This window comes from Cyanistes caeruleus, chromosome 4 (assembly GCF_971803275.1).
Source record: "Cyanistes caeruleus chromosome 4, bCyaCae1.hap1.1, whole genome shotgun sequence".
Classification (NCBI taxonomy): domain Eukaryota; kingdom Metazoa; phylum Chordata; class Aves; order Passeriformes; family Paridae; genus Cyanistes; species Cyanistes caeruleus.
The window spans coordinates 42,280,380-42,300,058 of NC_141704.1; the positions used below are offsets into that span (position 1 = coordinate 42,280,380).

General features: G+C 36.8%; 1 protein-coding gene across 4 annotated transcripts in view; it reads right to left on the minus strand.

The window, feature by feature from the left end:
* Positions 1–19,679, minus strand: part of TMTC2 (transmembrane O-mannosyltransferase targeting cadherins 2) — a 268,691-nt gene that overhangs the window by 128,863 nt on the left and 120,149 nt on the right. For 3 of the 4 annotated variants that reach the window (XM_086887822.1, XM_086887824.1, XM_086887823.1), the window contains exon 2: positions 2,881–3,451. The exons of the other annotated variant lie outside the window; for it this stretch is intronic. In XM_086887822.1, the coding sequence (XP_086743948.1) occupies positions 2,881–3,451 (571 nt within the window). The remainder of the gene's footprint in view (positions 1–2,880; positions 3,452–19,679) is intronic. 4 annotated transcript variants of the gene reach the window in all.

Consider the following 19,679-nt stretch of genomic DNA (forward strand, 5'->3'; position numbering starts at 1 on the left):
GGTCTTGAACAGTAGCCATCACTTTATACCACTGGATACTTGGCCCAAAGATAAGAACACAATGGAAAAAAATAAGCTTGTCACCCAATTCCATATCCTACCATCAGCTGGAGCATTTTCAAGTTGCTTGTACCCGTTTACACTTTACTGACCATCCTGAAGACGGTCAGTAGTTCCACTATTCTTTAAACATAAATATTTGTGTCTCAATTTCCCCAGTGGTATATTCTGAAAAATGTCATCATTTTCCAAGTTAAAAGCCATAGTCTGGCAGCATACCAGCCAGGTCCCTAACCAGCCACTCCCCCATCTCTCTCCATTCCTTGCTTCTGTGCCCACACTGCATCTTTCCTCTCACTGTTAATCAGCACAGCTATCTGTAGGGCAATGACAAGGACTGAATATAACTGAACTGATTAATGTTTGAAGTAACTCCTAAAAGATGTATCTGGGATATTTGGGTGAGGGGCGTGGTGTTTAAAGGTTATTTTTTTTCCTGCATTTCCTTTCAGTTCAGTTTGCAGCACAGCCTAGGAAACAGCTATATCAGCTCAGCTGGACAGGGCTGAGCTAAAGTTTAGGTACACTGAAAGAGGTAGTACTTTTCTACTGTTCCATTACAAAGCATTCAGTTACTGCTTACTTAGGTAGTACAGGCTTGAGCTAAACACCTTTTAAATTATTTTCCTTTCTTCCTCGGCTTCACTTAACACTTTCGCCCTCCAACATGCTACAAAAGACGGTAACTTCTTCCTCAACTGTTCTTTTTGACATCTTTTTTTTCCCCATTCTCATGAAGTTGCCCTCTCCTCCCAGTATTACACTAGGAAAACACAAAGAACAAATTCCGTAACAGGTATACAGACGCAATTCTTTCTAATTTGTTCAGGCTGAGCAGCCCTCAGCCTGAACATATACATAAGAAATATGCAGCCTAATAATTTAGTGAATTAAAAAAATGCAGTTCTGGCCAATTAATCAAAATATTTGCACTTTCTTTCAATAGTTTCTCCTCATAAAACTGTCTGCAGCAAAAATCAAATCTCCACAAAGGTCTGTAATCTGCAAAACAAAGAATTACTCCTTCTAGCATTACAGATAAAAAACCAAATTTTCAAAAAACACCAGCTTACTGTCTAAGACAACTCTGATGCTGGGTGCAAAAAAAAACCTCACAAGCCAGCTGTCCAAATTTAGAGCTCCACAGAGCTCCCTGGGAAGACAGACCTTGTGTTCAAAAAGCTAGGATATAGAAGCTTGGATTTCACCTGTGTCATTCAGGTCTCTTCTGGACCAATCTTACTCTGGCCCTGACATGGAAAAGGAAGAAAAAAGTGAGAACAAGCTTTTCTCAATTAAAAGTCTATCAGAAACATCTGAAAAAATTGTGGGTTTAAGCAAGGAGTGTTCAGTAATAAAAACTTTCTAGATGTTCAGAATATTCTGTCATATGAATGTTTTTACCACTGTTTAATTCCACAGGATAGGGTAACACTTGAGTTACTAACTAAACTCCTTGAAGCATTTGAAAAAGTCTCATCTTTGTGCCTTTCAGTATGAAGCCTGCTGTTGCAGACGAACTTTAAGGAAAAAAATAAATGCAACAACTTATTCAGTTTCCTGTTTGTTTCTGCTCAGTGTTAGATGCACAATGTACCATACAGTATTTGGCTACTGACATTCAGAAGTCTTAAATATGTCATTATACGCGAATAAAAATACCCAAGTATGTGTATACATATATGAAATTATTCTTTCCTTTTCCATTTTGTTAGGAAAGATCATAATAACTAAGCCACCAACTTAGAGCAATTAGAAAGGAAGCTACAAGTGACTGGGTGTTTTGGGGTTTTTTACTCTACTACTTTCCCTTTATATTACAGCTATATAGTCTGTACGAACAGAAATCATCATTGCTTTATCAAAAACTCCAATTTCTTTTCAATCAATTTCAAAAAGAAATCAAAATTTTCAAATCAAGGTGTTTGAGATAAGTAAGAAAAACAATGAAACAAAATACATATTTGCAATCTACATCTAACTGCAAAACATGACAACACATGTCCGCACGAAATACTGCTGTCCTTTTGTCAAGACAGTATTTTTCTGACAGCCATTCCACTGAAAAGAAAATTACATACACTCAGCTTACTCATTTGTGCAGCCACTGCTGTAAAGGACTCTTGATTTTAACTGGGCTTTCTGAGTACCACTAAAATACACAGTTTTGTGTAAGCTAGCTAGGGGATTTGGTGAGCTTGTTTGTTTGCTTATTTTACTTGTTTGTTCTTGGGGAAGAAGTTAAAAAATAGGAAATACTTATTTTATTACGGCAGTAATACATTTAAGTCATAGTTCCTACTAGGGGAAGGAAGAATACATGCCAAAGGCATGCACCAAGTCCTCTGCATCTCTGTTAAACTAGAACAATAAGAGTTTTATCTTTGCCTCAGGGAGCAAAGTTGATGGTATCAGCTGCCACACTTGCACGCCTGACCAACCTAAGCTGAGTTTGCAAGATATAAGAAGATAAGAGCATGAATGAATTCTTTGCAAAAGGCAGTCAGATATCCAGTGCTCAATTCAGATAACCAGTGCTTGACAGTAAACAGAATGAGGAAGCTGCTGGAAGTAAGGAAAGTAATTGAAAAAGCCCATTCCCGGCACTGAATAATAGCAATGGCTAATAACACATTGCTTAAACAAAATGTAAAAAGACCATACTAAAGCTCTTGAAGTGTTCTTTCAGCATGAAACATCTGTGCTTATTTTTGGGAGTTGACTAAACTACTAAGAATTACTGTGTACTCAAAAACTCATTTAGCATCTGTTTAACAGTGAACGGTGCCTCACAAATAGCTTACCGCAGACAAGACTCACCTTGTATAAAGCAGAAATGATCTGATGCATTTTCAGTCGATGGAATACAAAGATATCGTACACAGCTGAAATGGCCAGAACAGTCACTCCTTGCTCCTTCCACAGCATGCTGCATCCTGCACACAGCCCTGCTCCCAAGATCCAGCCCCAAGTACTCGGCGAGGAACCTCTGGTAGAGCAGTGCTTCACGTAACACATGAGGGAAAGCAGAAAGAAGAGGCAGGCTCCAATATCTGCCCTCCCTACAATCCCTGCGACGGCTTCCGTGTGGATGGGATGAGACGCAAACAGCAGGCCGGCTATCAAGGTCCAGTACCCATCGCCAAAGAGAATCCTGGAGAAGTTTGTGAAAAGGCCAGTGACTGCAGCATGTAAGAGGACATTTACAAGGTGGTAGCCCCATGGGTCCATTCCCCCAACAGCATGGTTAATGCGGAAGGAAAGGGTGCAGAGAGGTCTGTAGGACTTGTGGCTCCCACTGTGAGTAAGCAGTGTCCCCCAAAAGTCGTTGTAGAAGATATGGATCCACGGCGTCTCAGGCAAAAGGTCCTGGTTTGTCTTGATAGCTCGACTACAAAAGACAAATAAAAATTTCATTTTAACAGAAGAAAACGGCTACAAATAAAAGGCTGTGAAAATGCAATCAACACTGCTACAAGAAAAAAATGGCATTGCTTTGGTACTGCTTTAATTCAAGTTTCGAATTTTAACAGGAGGTGTTAAACTACATATCTATTGACTTTCTTCTAGAGCAAAATTTCCATATAAATTGGCTTTTAAAACGTTAGAAACAGACGTTATGCTGTTTCCCTTAAATTAAAACACCCTTCAGTGACATTCTTCTGAGTCTAACCCAGGAGTAATCAGTTAAGATTTGATGAGTTATAATTAAAATGTACAAGAAATATGAAAATCTTGCAAACATTATTGTTGAAACAATGGATCCTCCAGTAATTCAGAACTAAAACCCCAAATGTCCTTTTATATTGAAATTTTAATTTAGATGTTGGAATGGATTTTGCTAACATAGATAAACAATAAATACAAAAGGAGTGTGCAATTTTCTGCTTCTGGACAGAGCATTCTGCCTGTATAATTGTCTTGTGCGTATTTTGACTGACAACATTTTCTGCAACACCTTGTTGAAGACAGACCACAGAATATTTAACAGATGAAAATACACTTTCTTTTTGAATTTCTTGTATTTCCAATTGAGGGGAAAAAAAAACATTTTTACATTGTATTAGCTTATGAATTCAGGTCTGTCAACTTAATTAGAAAAAAATGCTGCAGCTTTCAGCATTTATGCTTACAACCACACTGGCAAGAACTCATGCCAGCCATTAGCAGTCTCTAAATCTAATTCGTTACTCTAAAAATCTGCCTCATATAGTGTTTGTACAAATCCAAAGATTTGCATTTAAATTTATGCAGTGGGAGAAGGTGTGAGACCTGCTTAGTGCAAAGAGATGACTAGAATTTAATTAGTTGTATTTAAGCAATTATTTAAAGATGCATTGTTGTTATTACTGAGCTTAACTCATTTAGCATTTATTTTATTAGGGTAATTAAGAATCCAGCCAGCTCAAGACTTTTCTATTCAAAATACTAAACAAGAGAGTTGATTTATATCTTATTCTCTATTCAAAACCTCTATCTGCCTTACCAATAAATACCCTCCTATAATTAATAATTTTTCAATTCAGATGAGGAAGGGAAAAAAAGGTGTGAAACTCAAGCCCACATTTAAATGCATGACTAATTCATATTCCAAGACTCCACTCCCATTCTCCGTTTTCCTTAGAACCTATATGCAAATGCCCCCCTTTTTTTTTTTCTTGTGGTATTCAGGTTTCAGGAATGTTGTCTTGTTCTGGGAAGAAAAATGCTCAAAACTGATATACTGCACCACAGAATCTCCATGCAAATACTCCAAATACCACACAGCTCAGCATTTCCATTGTCCAGAGCATCCTGCTGTAATGCTTTCAGACACGCTTCCTCTCAGCATGTCCTTTTGTATCTGAGCACACAGAGGTTATTATAGAGAGGTCAGCTTAAATCCTTTAAAGATCTGATGATGCTTTTCAGAATATTTGAAAATTTTCATTTTGACTTCTGCTTATGCAGTGGATCAGGTTGCCTGTATTTGTTTTCCCAACCCCACACACATTTTTCTCATTTTAGGCAAGTCACAAAAGAACACTGGAGGAAAACAAGATCATTGTTTCCACATTATTTATCTTGTCCTTCTGTGTTGTCTTTTCTTGAAACCTAATTCCTCTGTTTGTGATTTCCCTTCGTAGTATAACTCTCAGAACCACTATCAGAAACCAAGGAATTTGGCAAAAATAAAGCAGGTGTCAGGCAAGAAAGAGTCCTTTCTCTGAGAAAAACATAATATATTAGACAACAGCTTTCCAAAGGCTAAGAATGGCTATCATATGTCAGGATTTAGGGTTGAAACCCTGAACTGCAAAAGTGGGATTTTTTTGGGAAACAATAAGAAAGTAAGTGGCAATAACATTGCCAGCACAACCACCCTGCTCAGAGTCGAGACAGTTCCCAGGTTGTTCCCAGGAAATGGTAGCTTTTAGAATTTATTTTGCCTTTTCTATAAAGATGATAGTTTTCATGCAGCAGACACTCATATTGAACTCATCCCCACCAAAAGTAAACTGTTTGTATCATAAAGAAACCTAGTGTACATTCCAAAGGCATTAATTCAGTCTAATCTTATTCACAGCTTTACCAACAAATTTCATGCGTCCTTGATACTTTTCTGTTTAGATCTGTCCATATTAAAAATTGAAACAAAGAAACAGACAAAAAAAGCCCCACACACAACAGAAAATCAAAGGAAGCCCTGAAGATTACAAGAAGAAAACTTGATTTGGGTAGAGATTTCAACAGACAGTTCTATAATAGTCCTCGTTTCTTGTGCATGTAAATGCTACAAATTCTAGTACATGCCCAACAGCATAAAGAATACAGAAGCTGACAGTTCCACCTTACTCAGTGTTTAGTCACATTAAATGCTGTATTTTATATAGATTAAATTTTAAATTAAGTTAAAATTTCTTCGTATATGGTTTCCATATGGTTCAGGGGCGCTAATGAGCCTTGACAGCCTGACCCTGCTCCCGAGGTTCCCATCCCCTGCCCACAGTCCCAGGACCTCATGCCAGGTCTCCAATGCTGTGCAGGGCCCAGGACCCCATGTGAGTCTCCCAAGGCCATCAGCCCCTGCCCCAGGGACACCTCAGCAGGGACAATCTCAGCTCCCCAGGCCCTACACTGACAAGGAAGGGTCTTGCTGAGCTGAACCTGTATCCCAGCCTGTCCTTGTCCCCAGGCAAGTGCCCAATGCCCAGGTCTTGGGCTGCCCTGGCTCCTGGCTGTGGCAAGGCTCTGTTTTTTATCTAGTTACTGAATCATCAAGCTGTTAACCCTGTTTGGTCTCCAGTTCCAGCAGAAATCCTGAAAGCAACACCTCCTCAGCCTGGTAGCAGTGCCAGCTTGTCTCCAGTAAAGCCTCCTGTGCTAGCAGCCACCCTCACTCTCTGCAGATACAAAATTATATTAATTGCTGGCTCTGGAAAAGACTCTGGGATAAAGGAAATTACAAAATGCCATATTAGCCTTGTTTCCTGCTTCAGTCACAGTTTACCTTGAGGTTATGTCCTGCAAATTAGTCCAATTTTGCTAATGGGCGTAAGAGAAGCTCTCCAACTGCAGTCATCAGTCCTCGCCAGAGCTGCAAACTCTACTCTCACTAAAAGGCAGCAGGTCACCTGAGAAAGTTGTTTCTCAAAATTCCAACATAATTGGCATTTTACTTCCCAGCAGCCTCTGAATAGGGTTGCACACTCAGGCAGGGGACTTGCTTTCTTCAACTTGCAATGCCTGCCTATTTCACACATCCCAGGACAATGGGCTATCTTATTTAGCATACAACAAATGGACATGCTGGGGGCAGGGGGAAGGAAAGAAATTAAGATTCAGTTATCAGTTCTTCAGAAATAGAAAGCTGAAGAAAGACAAAAAAAATTGTAAAGACAAAATCATCATTTCTAATCCACTTGACGCAACGCTTCTGCCTCCTGCCATAAATCACTTATTTGCCACAGGTCAGTGCACACCTTGAGCACGATTCACTGAGCTTTTATTCATCAAACCTAAAAATGCCAGAGATACAGCTATTTGCACGTGCACATATACATGCATACGCACACAAAAAAATTCCAGATGTTTTCAAAATTAACAGCTATATATGTCCCAAACTTCTGTGCTGGTGTTAAACTGATCCAGGTGTTAACACTAGGGTAAAAAAACAGATGCGACATTCTAAAGTGATTTAACGTGTTAAGCCTTATATCCAGCTTCAATATTGCTAATGGTCCCCATATGCTGAAAATTACCATCAGCATCTGAAGTAGACAACACATTTTAAAGAAAAAGGAGAATTCCCAACTGTGTATGCAGGAAGCCATTGACCAGACATCTCTCACATAAAATAGACAGTCAGTGATGGACTGGCAAGGTTGAACATGGAGGTTCATTGTTGTTTATCCTCAACCATTTTTAAACAGTACTAATTTAGTGGGTTTTTTTTCTTAAATAGCAATGGGAAAACACCCTAGGGTATTTTACAGTGGATATTAATGAGACACCCTAAGGATGCTTTCAAGACTGTATGTTACTTATATAGACAACAAGACTGAAAACACATCCAAGAGCCTACTTGCTTGAGTACAAACAGCTTCACATCCCCAAAACACACAGCAGCTCAGCAAATCCTCCAAACTACTTACAGGTTGTTAGGCAGGTGGTGGTCAGAAAGCAGGGAAGTACAGCTTGTCATACTTGCCTGCTGACTAGCTATACATATATATATATATATATATATATACACACATTGTCTGTTTTGACAGGATAAAGTAAAAGTCAGAAAATACTACTTAATATGCAGAGATGTCTTAGGAAAGTAATAAGTTTAAGTACATTCATCTAACTGTTTAATTAAAGACTCGAAGGAACTATTTGCCATTCTGGTAGAATTCTGGGGACAATTACATCCAACATGATGTGTATTAAAGTTCATCTTTCTCAACAATTGTTAAAGTGGAATTCGCCTTCAAATACAGCAGGTAGTAAAGTTTTACCCATGCCATTTCACAAAAAACATAAAAAACCAAAAACCCACCACAAATAACAACAAAAGAACACCACCCCTTAAAAAAGCAACACCCAAAAATAAAACCCCAAACCACAAAACTCTATAGTATATATCAACTAGGGATAACTTCAGGAGACCAAAATCTGTGCATCCTCTAAGTTTCAAGTTGCAGCTTTTGGTTTGTCTCAAGAAAATTTGTTCTTAGGTGAATCTCTAAGGAAAATCTAATAATTCAGCTGCTTTCAGAAAGGAAATACTTGGCAACAACTAGCTAGGTGACATACAGGATCCAGAGCTGCTAGCTGGCTCAGAGCGGGACAATACATACAGATTGATGGAAACACCTAGGTTCAAATCATATTTTAAACTAATTAAAGGAAAATATAACATCATAAAAGAGAAATTAGCTTACAAGAACTTTGTATCTAGTTAACTTCTGCCAATATTATGGTCCTTTTCTAACTGTATAGAAACAGCTGAACTCAGGAGTTCAAACACTGAAGACAACATCTAGTTTTAAAATAATTTTCCTGTCTTACGTAATTACTAGTGAAAGCTATTAACTCTATACAGAGTTAGTACAGGACCTCTGGAAAATACATTAACAAACGATAATATTAATTCTGTATTTTGGATTATGAAAGCAGTTTAGTACCAGAACAAAGAGGAGCTATGAGTAACTGGTCTGTAAACAGTGTTTTATTTGTAAACTTTCTTGGATGAGCCTTTCCTGAATTAGATATAAACAGTGTGGAAAAGATGGATGAGTGAGACAACTGCAACTACACCATTAGATGATTGCAACCACTGCCAAAAACAAAGAAACAAAAATATTAAAGAAAACAAGTAAAATCACAAAGAAAACCAGTAAAAATGCAAAGGTTATGGTCTTATACCATATAAAGTGCATATATATATATGTGTGTGTGTGTGTGTGTGTATATATATATATATATATATACACACACACAGACACACACTTTCTAAGTGCACTACTATGTCTTTTAAAGAAATTGATCTTTTAAAGTAAGCAGTAACTTTTTCCTTGTTTTTTTTCCATCAATGATTATATCTGCTGTGGTATAACTGTGTCTGCCAGTGACTGGCTATGATCCAGCAGCCCATCAGCTACATGCTTGTAGACTTTATAATATTGCAACTCAAGATGCAAGATGTTATTCAAAAGAAGGAAGTGGTGGCAAAGCTTACATATAACACCAAATGCTATTAGGATTGCTTTAACTACACTTAAACATACTCCACCTATTGATTTTTTTATTGATTAAGAGAGCTTTGAAAACTTCATGTAACTAGAAGTTCAAAGCATTTTAATTACAAGAAGGTCAAGATAGCCTTTAATTTTTTTTTTACCAGAATATAAATATTTCAAAAGCCAACTATAAAGGTTTTGAACTCTTTCTGCATTGTATAAGCTTTTCCATTTCTATGTATTTCCTCCTATGAAGAAATAAAATGGCCTTAGAATTAACTGTAGATGCACCTCACTCCCCTCAGTTTAAGATTTAGCCTGACATAAACACTGAAAGATGGGACTATGTGAAATTTGAAATCCCAATTAATTCCAGCTGCCTGGAATAGTATTACTTGATTATTCATGCACAATTAAAAAAAAAAAAACAAAACAAAACACACTGGAAGGAAATGAAAGAAGTAATTAATACATTCACATGACGAACAATGGGACACCATCACTGTCCTCTTAAGAAGAAGTTGATAAAAGCATAAGGAGAAAAACAGCTCCTGTCTTTGTCTCTGATCCCTGAATTTCTTCACCACAGCATGTACCATAGGTCTGTGAAAAGACAGTTTCATTCCTAAATCAGAAATGCTTTCTGCTATTCTCACAGCTATTTTATGAACTAGCTTCACTACCAACGATACCCTACAATGCAAAATTGCTAATTCTATTCTTCTGAAACTTCAAGATACTTTGCTTTTACCTGATAAATATTCTTTCAAACATATCCCTGAATTTGCCCTGTAAAACATTCATCTGTGCCAAATGACTGTCTGACAATAACTCAAATTTTGTTTATTTTATATATGTATGTAATACCAGCTTCTGAAGCTAAGAATTAGAATTCTTAGCTGGAACCTCTGCTGCCTTTTTTAAATCTATTTTAGATAATAAAAGTGGGCCCAGCAGGCCTTATTAGATTTACTGTTCTGCAATACAATATGGCACCACATTACTTCTCTTCACCACTTTCCACTGAAAAAAATGAAACATAAATAACTTCTGCAATTCACAACAGTACAAGAACAAATATTTAAAGGCTTGAGAATATAGCAATTTGAGTTAAAATGTTTATTTTCTTACCCAAATTAACAGTATGGATATTAAAATACCTTTTTTTGACAGGACACCTTTTGAATATACATAAAGCCTTTCCAAGACACAGATTTTAAACCATTAGCTGAAAATAGAGGCACACATACTTTAGCACTACAAAAAAGAGCTTATCAGACATACATCAGTCCCATGGCTATTCACTTCTCCGAGTTTTTTTCAGCATGTGGCAGACATCAGAGAAAATTAAGTTCAGCAATTTAATTCTGGAAACATTTCCCTCCCCTGCCGCCCCCCATTTAATTTATTTTTTAATACTGCATCTTCAGGAAATTTCAGGAGATGGTACAGAATTATGCCTAAGCCCATGACTCTTGTGCACTCTAAATTTAAAGCCTGAAATAATTTTTAAGTTCTGATTTTGATTTTTATTTTTAGGGAAGCACTGAAGAGAATAACCAGGAAGATGTACTCAACAAATACAGATATAGTGAGTGGAGGAAAATCCACTGAACCACAACATAACATAAAGACACTTTCCTTTTCTTATTTTTTGAAGGAGATAAAGAAATGCTATAGGGTTTAGTGTATAAGTTTCCTTCTTCAAGCCTTTTATTTTAGCAGTAAAGCAACCCTTCATTAACAAGGGCTGATCTAAATTTAGTTTAACTGGTATAACTGAAAAGTATTATTCAAAATCTAATCAGTGAAAACAATTTGGTGCATGCATATCCACAGAGTTCAATTTAACCTTCACACTGTCTTTAGAACTCATTTTGAAGAAATATCCATACTGGCAGAAAGAGGAAAAAAAACCAATCAAAAAAACCCAGCTATCCCTTGTCATGTTCATGTTATTCACTGTAAGAATCAAGTGACTCAGAGAACAGTCAGACACACCTTGGCTTTAATTATCCACAGAATTTCAAGTACAGACTGTGCAACACTCACCCAAAATGACATATGCTCACCCAAAATTCTCCTGTCTCCAAGAAGTCTCCACTTCTCTCCCTCCAGTCCCACTACAAGATACGTAATGTATGAAACTAATGTTCTGAAACACATCAACTGTATCACTTTTTCTACCCAAAGGGAATCATGTTATCAGATTTGCAGGGTGGGCTGTTTGGGTTTGGGTTCTTTTTAATAATGCCATATAGAATGAGCATTTTCCATTTAGGTTAAGTCAATACACAAATATTACAAATATTGATGCTGAGGCTTTAAAAGACTATATTGTATGGCTAGAAACTAGAACTCTTGCATGTTTTTTCTTGCAGTACTGTCCATTTTTAGTAGAACTTCCCTCACAAGCTTCTCAATTATGCACATAAAAGACTGTCCACAAATATATTAGCAAACTACTAAAGGTACCATTTTTAGACAGCAACTTCTGCTTAAGCTCTTTCTTTCCTGAAATCAGTCTAGTCCAAGAAATCAAACACATACCACTTGTCTTTCAAGTCACTACAATCTTCCCAGTCTAATTTATCAACTTGCCTGATACACAGTCAATGATTGTAGTCACAGTCCCATTCAAAGGCAGGTATTAAATAATAATAAGGGCAAGGGAATCCTCCCTGAGGATTACCAAAATTTACTCTGTGTCAGCTACAAAGTCCAGCTACACTATCATGAACCAAGTGATGTACTGCTATTTCAGTGAAATAGTCTTGAGGAAACACAAAAAGCAAAGCAATCTTAACTTGCTGGAAAAAGAAGAAATGTTGACATGTAGTTGAGGCTTACACGATCATCATTTACTCACCAGGGAATATTTTAAGCACCTTGTCAGAGGATTCCAAATTTAAAGAAAAAAAAATGCAACACTTCTTTTCAGATGCCTATTAATCAAAATTCCTATATAATACATACAGGGCCTAAAATCTGGCTAGAAAGCATTTGTGATGGAGTTAGACTTTACCTTCAGTCTTTGCCACAGACACGTCAAACAAATTCCTGTAAGCATTTTTATAATTTTATATTTTTAGCAGGGAAAAAATGGAACTTGCTACAGACCTATGTCAAAACCAATTTTTATGAAAACTAAATTCTCACAAAAAAAGTAAAACAACCCAGAAAATTAAAACCAATATTTGTTCATGCGAAGATGTGTAACGACTTCTAGTGAATAGAGAGACTGTTTGGCAGAGTCCTGAAACAGGCTCCCCAGGAAAGTAGTGAAGTCACCATCCTTAGAAGTACTAAATAAATAAGTAGAGGTGGCACTCTGTGGTTAGGTTTAGCGGGCATGGTGGTATTTCACCAAAGGTTGGGCTTGATGATCTTGAGAGATCTTTTTAAACCATAATGATCCTATGAACAAACTATGCTTTTTCTACTCTTCAACATCTTTACAGAGGGCACTGTGGGACACCCTTCAAAAACATACTTTAACAGAGCAGATGGCACTCACCCATTTGGAAAGTTATGAAAAAGGCTGAAATGACCTTTACTGATTTGTTTCATCTTTGTGCCTCAATATATAGAGATGCAGGGATTCACAAAAGTAAAACAAGTTTTGTGGCTTGTCACAGCAATTGTGAAACACTAGAAATTGAAACCACAGTAGTGTTTAAAATAAATGTTATCTTCTCTGAATTTCTTGGTTAGAGCACCCAGCTAACAGATAACAGTTTGGGAGTGACAGCAAGGCAACTAATCAGAGTTATTTTGGAATAAAAATGTGATTTACACTTACCATTATATGCAAGTTTGTATCAAGCACACTCTAAAGGATTTTACTGGATGCAGTCAAAAATTGAGGTAAAAAGGCAGGAAATGACAAATTAGCTGAATTATGTTATCAGAACACACAGGGTCAAATCCTGATTTCTGCTAAATTAGCTTTAGTTCACATTGGTATTGCAATAATCTGCACTTTATGTCACTGAAACCAGTAGGTTTTACAATCAACTGCAATTGGTGTAAGCTTTTATAGCCCTTCTGTACACTTTTTAGACTTCCAAGCATAAAAACAAAACAACCAAACCCCATTCCTGTCTATGTTTTAGAACAGCTATCAAGAGGCAGGCAGTTAGCAAGAAGGATCTCAGACAGCAATTCAGGTAAACTGAAGCCATTACCTGAATCACAAAACTGATCAACCTTTCTTGACAATAAAACTAGAGCTAAATCAAGTTGCAATACAAAAGCAGGGAGCTTTGAACTGAAACATGCCAGATTTTTAAATCTTTTTATGCTAGCTAAGTGCTTGTACTCTTCTCCACAAGTGGTTCTTTTTTTTTTTTTTGGTTTTGTTTTTTTTTATGTGCTTTTGGGTTGTTTTTTCTCCTGAGCAGCTTTAACTTTCCAAAGTAGCATCCTTCTATAAATTAAAGTCTGAAGATCTCCTGGAAGATCAAACCAATATTTAACTACTAGGCTTAACTGTCCACTCTAACATTAAAGTACAACCACCCCTGACGGTAGCACAACAGAGGACTGCATTTTTTCCTGGCAGATGAGAAACCCAAGTGCCACAAAAGGTTATGGTATTTCATAACACTGGCCTTTAGACAACAACAGCTGTAAGTTCTGCCTAGAGAGACCCATAGAAGAAAACTGATCACACACAAAGGTTTATGAAAGCTCTAAAAAGTAAGCAGTTTGCTTCTTTCAGTAGTCTTCATAAAAAAAATAAAAAAGGTCTGTGAGAGCACAATTCATGTAGCATTTTATCACAACAGAAATTGTATGTTATCTTTCAAATTTCCAGCACTGCCAAAGAACAGTAATAATTTTGCTCCTCATGCCAAAGCAGGAAGACTGCTTGACATCACAATATGAAGGGGAAAAAAAACACAGGTAGATTAAGAGAAAATCCTGCAACTCAGTGCAATGAAGCTGACCCAAATGAATCAGAGAACAGGCTGCCTTGGAGAGGTCAGTTGGCACTTTCAGACTTCAAAAAGAAAAAAACAAAACAGTGGGTACTGTCTTGTTGCATTTGCTGGCAAGGCAAACATATTCTCTTCAACTATCTTTTAGCCATATGTGAGAAGATGAGAAATGCAGAATTTCACCTTGAAGAGAAGTAGCTCCAAATTCACTTGTCTGACCTTGAACCGAGATTGTTTTCTGCTAGGGCATGAAGACATATGATATGATAATGATTGATATGATATAATTATGATTATCATATGATATAATATATAAAACACATATTTTATGTACCATTTAAGAAAGAGCAATGTGATGTCTTTTTTCATCCAAAAAAGAGCAACGGTCCATTTGAATCTTTACATAAACTCAGCAAATACCTATTGCCTACGAAGCTAGGAGAAGGTTACCTCTTCAGAGTTCAGGAGCCCTATTTATTGTTTCCCCTGGCACTTTAAGCCACTGAAAGTTTAATGAAGAAAATTATAGTTTGCTAGGCCATATAAAATACCAGGATGTATTATTTCTGCATAATAAAATCAAGCTAGAATAGCACAGGCAATAAGCAGCTTCTGCTCTGCCAGACTTGCTTCTCTTTCTGGGGCTCTACATTGATCTTGCTGCAAAATAATCAGGAATTTGAGATTTATTTCCTACTACAGGAAATTAGTTGTTTGGAATAATATACTGCTGTGTATGCATCATAAATTTCCCAAGTTCCTCACATGCTGTGGTACACAGAAAGACACTGAGAAATTAATTATGACATAGCCAATAAATAATTACAGTTATGCAACCCATATGTGCCATCCACTACGACAAAGTGTCAGCCAAGGCCTACAAAGATTTCAGTGTAGGGCTGCCATGTTCTTTTAAGGAAATCTGAAGAAATACTGAGAGAGTAATGCTATCCAACTATTTCAGAACAAAATATTCTGGATGAAGAATGTAATCAGTCATAAACACCTCATTCAAATAAACTTCATTGCCCCTTATAGTTCCTTCTTCATCTTAGTCTTTTAGGACAAAAGCATGTAGAAATTCTTGTAGAACAGAGGTAGCTTCTGGCTCATAAAAGGCACAGGGAGTCCACAGAAAACCCAAAATCTCACCATCGCATTTTCAAACTCACTGGAAGATCTAAGTCCCACCCTGCAGCTGGAAGCTGCAGCAGTGCTGAAAATGAGCCTTATTTCACTTATTTCAATGAAGACATTCAACTTAAATCCCAACCTTACAGTGAATGCTTAACATCAACTTCTAAGAAAGACAAAACAGTATTTCTAGAGACACAAGCAGCAGTTAATTTAATACTACAGGGCAACAAAACAGGTGAAAGTTTTTAATTAAACAGCCCTTCTGTAGGCTAATATTCTGTAATTTTACATATAAATCTATCTAGATGACTTATTTCTAGTAAGTCTGAATATAATAAAACTGGTTTCAATGACCTCAGAGATACACATGCTTATTTGTGGTTATGGCCCCAAGCAACCCTGTAATCAGTCATTCCATTAAGTCAGAAGCATGGCACAAAGCCAAGCTCCTGAAGGAGTTAAAGGTCTTGCACATACTTTATTTGTGTGGTTATTTGAACAGAATGGCGACTTTGGGTTTTGGCCCACCCATCACTTATAGACCTCCCATAACATTTAAAGGAGCTGAATCAACTGAATTTTAGTATATACCAGTTATCCTTGGGACACTAGCTCTTTAAGCATGATGTAAAATCATTGAAAACTGAAGCAACAGGGAAAAACATCACAACGGAGTTTACCTGAAGATATTTTAATGTATATATTCCTCTACAGATGAGTCAGGAAACATTTTGGGGATGGTTTAATTAGAATAGTAGAATAAAGAATTGATGCCGTTACACAGTCAAAAGAAATACACAAACTGCACAATATAATAAAACAAGAAATAATGGTGATAATTATCACAGAACAAAGAAAGTAATTCAGGCCACCATACTAGGGTGGGTCTTTTGGGCTAGATTTTCCCCCTTTCTTCTCCAGAGTCACAAAAAGAAGCTGCAGCAACTAACTCATTATCAGGAACACCGCAGTGATAGGGGGAAATCAAAAACAAATTAATATTTAAAAATTCACAAATAACAGTAGTCTTAGGGGCACCCTGCTAACTGAAGAAACATGCGCTCATTTTCTCATTCTGGGCTCCAGAGCCCCAAAAATAATCATTAATTACTTTTTCATTCAGAAGCTTCAAACTTGTTGGTTATTTTTAATTAAGGGAGTTTTCATAGTACAAGAAAGAATCAGACTATCTTATTTCAACCTTTACAGCTGAGGTCCCTCAAATAGGAGAAACTCGCAAGGAAATAAAACTATGCCAAATGATGAGCAGGAAGCTTTCTTCCTGTGTCAAATTTGTTATCGCACATAATAAAAGCTATACTTACTGCTCTGTTTTCTTGCTGGTGATACTGCTATCTACCATAAAAGGTATTTCTCAAAGACAAGTGTCATATTGACTCAAATAAAGAGAATGAAATTTTTAGTACTTCCTAATAGTAGTCATCCTTATCCATTCTAAAATACATGCCACCCCATGTCTGTATTTCAGACTGTACAGAAGAGTCATCAAACAAAAGAAAGCAGCAAGAAAAATGTACTAGAATAGGACAAAATTGTGATGATTTTTTCTTTGAACAGGTACCGTAATAAAGGTTGGCAGGTACCAATTCCAGCAGTACCAGTTCCAGCCAGGTCAACTACCACTTTGAACAGTGTGCAATAAAATATACAAGTGTGACATACACTTCAGTTGAGGAACTGCCATTTTAAATAGTTCAGTGCCTGAATCTAAAGTTTCATTTTGACTTCTGCATGACTTCTTATTAAATGCCAAGGAACAAATTTAGTGCAACTTTCAGTAATAATAAATATCAATTAATAAAACTGAACTATTATTATTATATTATTATTATTATCATCACCATTATTAGAGCAACTTTGAAAGTGCTCTTTTCTTTATGGCCTTAAATAATGAGAGGAAAGTATTGCCAAGAACAGCAGACACTGAGTTCCTGAAACTCCACCATTCCTGGCATCCAAAATATTGCTGAAAAAAGATGTGGTTGCTCCAAACTGAATTCCATACAGTTCTTAACATCAAATGGATTAACTCAGAAAGGAAAGTTGTTAATGAAACATGGGCTAAAGACAATGCATCTAACCACTTAGCACCTGTGACCTGAAAGACTGCATCTGACTTAATGCTGAAAACTGAAACAGGATAGAAACATACACACCAATGTTTAGGTTGCATACATAAATAAATGTTTTAATGGCCAGCTCAGCTTAACTGTTAAAAAGGGAATAAAAAAACCCAACCAAACCTGCAGTAGAGTATTCACCACATAAGGCAGAGGTGTCAAGTACAGACTCTTGTAGCATACCTGCAGTTTATTATGTTCTCTTCATCAAAATGGCACAAAAAGTACACTGCAGATACCTCACTCTGATATGACACCCCACTGGGCTTCCTTCCCACCAGGCATGTTTTGTCTTTGTGGAACTAGCTTAAAGCCAGGAACAACAATCCACCTTTCCTCTCAATATTTATTACACAGCTTCTTACTCTGTGAAGGACGCTGATGTCTCTTAGATACATTTTTGTAATTTTTCAGAACTTAAATAGATGCCATGTAATTACTTTCAACTGAAGTTTTGTGGTGATGTTTTTCAAGCCCAACTGATTAAAGCTTGTTTAATGGATCTTGAAGAAAATATATTATTCACCTTAATAAGAATTTATGCAAATCACTGCCACTAGCTTTTACAGAAAACCTTTTCAATTAATTATAATTAGGCTTTTTAGTTCTAGGTTTCCGAGGTTTTTGCTACTAGAAAATTATAAGCATGGATTGTGGGAGGTTTTTTTCAATTGTGGGAAATAAAACTTCATTGTTGTAAAATGATGTAAAATCTCCTATACAAATGAACTTGTAAACTGCAGATCCCTTTTCTCTGCCATTCATATCAGGTCTAAATATATACCCCCAGATATCTGTGACTGGAAAGAAGACAAAGCACATTTGTTCCTGGTGTTGATATACACAAATTACTCCTTGGCTCTAGGAGAGTGATATTATAGGAAAAATAAATAAAATTATTCAAATAAATAAAGTATTCAAATATTGGTATGTCTCCCCATTACTTTTGAAAACCTTATAAGCACACAAAGATCTCTCTAACTATAATATTGTAAAAGTATTTTTGGTACATATTTCAAGGCCATTTCAGTTTCTTAGCATTAATACAAAAAAGGCCTTGCTTGAGTGGATAACTTTTCTTTGAATACGCACAGAAATATTGCAGTAGAGAAGCTGCAACATCTCAGAAAGTACAACAACACTTAGCAGTAATAACAGCTGACCCTTTTTAACAGGTACAGATTTATAGTGAGGAAGACACAAAGCTTCATATTGTAATATTGTAGAGTTTATTATGATGAATTAAGGAGCTCCTCATATAAAAGTGATATCCTTACTGCATTGCAACTAATTTGCTAAAGCCAGGTGCTTTTAACTCTTCTGAACAGAGAGCTATGGAGCACCACTTTGGTCCTCATTTAAATGGCTGAGGCAAGGGAGGGAAAGTCTTTCCAGTGGAGCATCTTATTTTAGAGAACAGCACACATGCAATGAGTCTTGAGCATTCCCATCAGGCTGGAGTAGGGCAACATCCTGCCACTGCTTCGTTCCACCCTCTTTCTTGAGCAGTGAAATAGCATCCCTGAACCACAGAAATAATCACTCAAACTTCATCCTTTCTCTTCATCAAACTCATGACTAATTTGAAAGAAGGAAAGACAATAGGGGAAACAACGGCAAGGCTCTTAACTAGAACTAAAATTCAGAGAAGCCATTTTCCGTCTGCTCCTATTTCTCTCTTGAAGTCATTAGATTCCAGTCCTTGAACACCAGTGTCAAAAGCAGTCTAACACACCTTTCTCTGTTCTTTCCATTCTTCAGGTTTTGCCATGCTGAAGAACAGTAGGGACAGAAATCATGCAAAAAATGAATGACGGCCTCGAGCAATCTATGTTCTACAAACTTAACAGCTACTCATTGATGACAACTCCCTTCATGTCCCTTTTTCAAATCTTCAGGCATGGCACGTTTTCTGCTACAAAATGCAAGTTCTAATCATCACTGATAGCTGCAATCATAGCTCCCATTCATGAAACACAGGAACTGCACATAGATGTATTCCTTCTATCACAATTCTTTAATTCTATGTCATTTAACCAGAAATGAAAGAGCACTTTCTCTTGGAAAAGCAACTGTTGAAATGACTGACTGGTTCTACGTTTATAGTCTTTTAATCCAGATCAATGTGCTCACAAAATGAATTTACCTACCTCCAGCAGTTAGCTCTACAAAATCAACCAGGGTTCTGC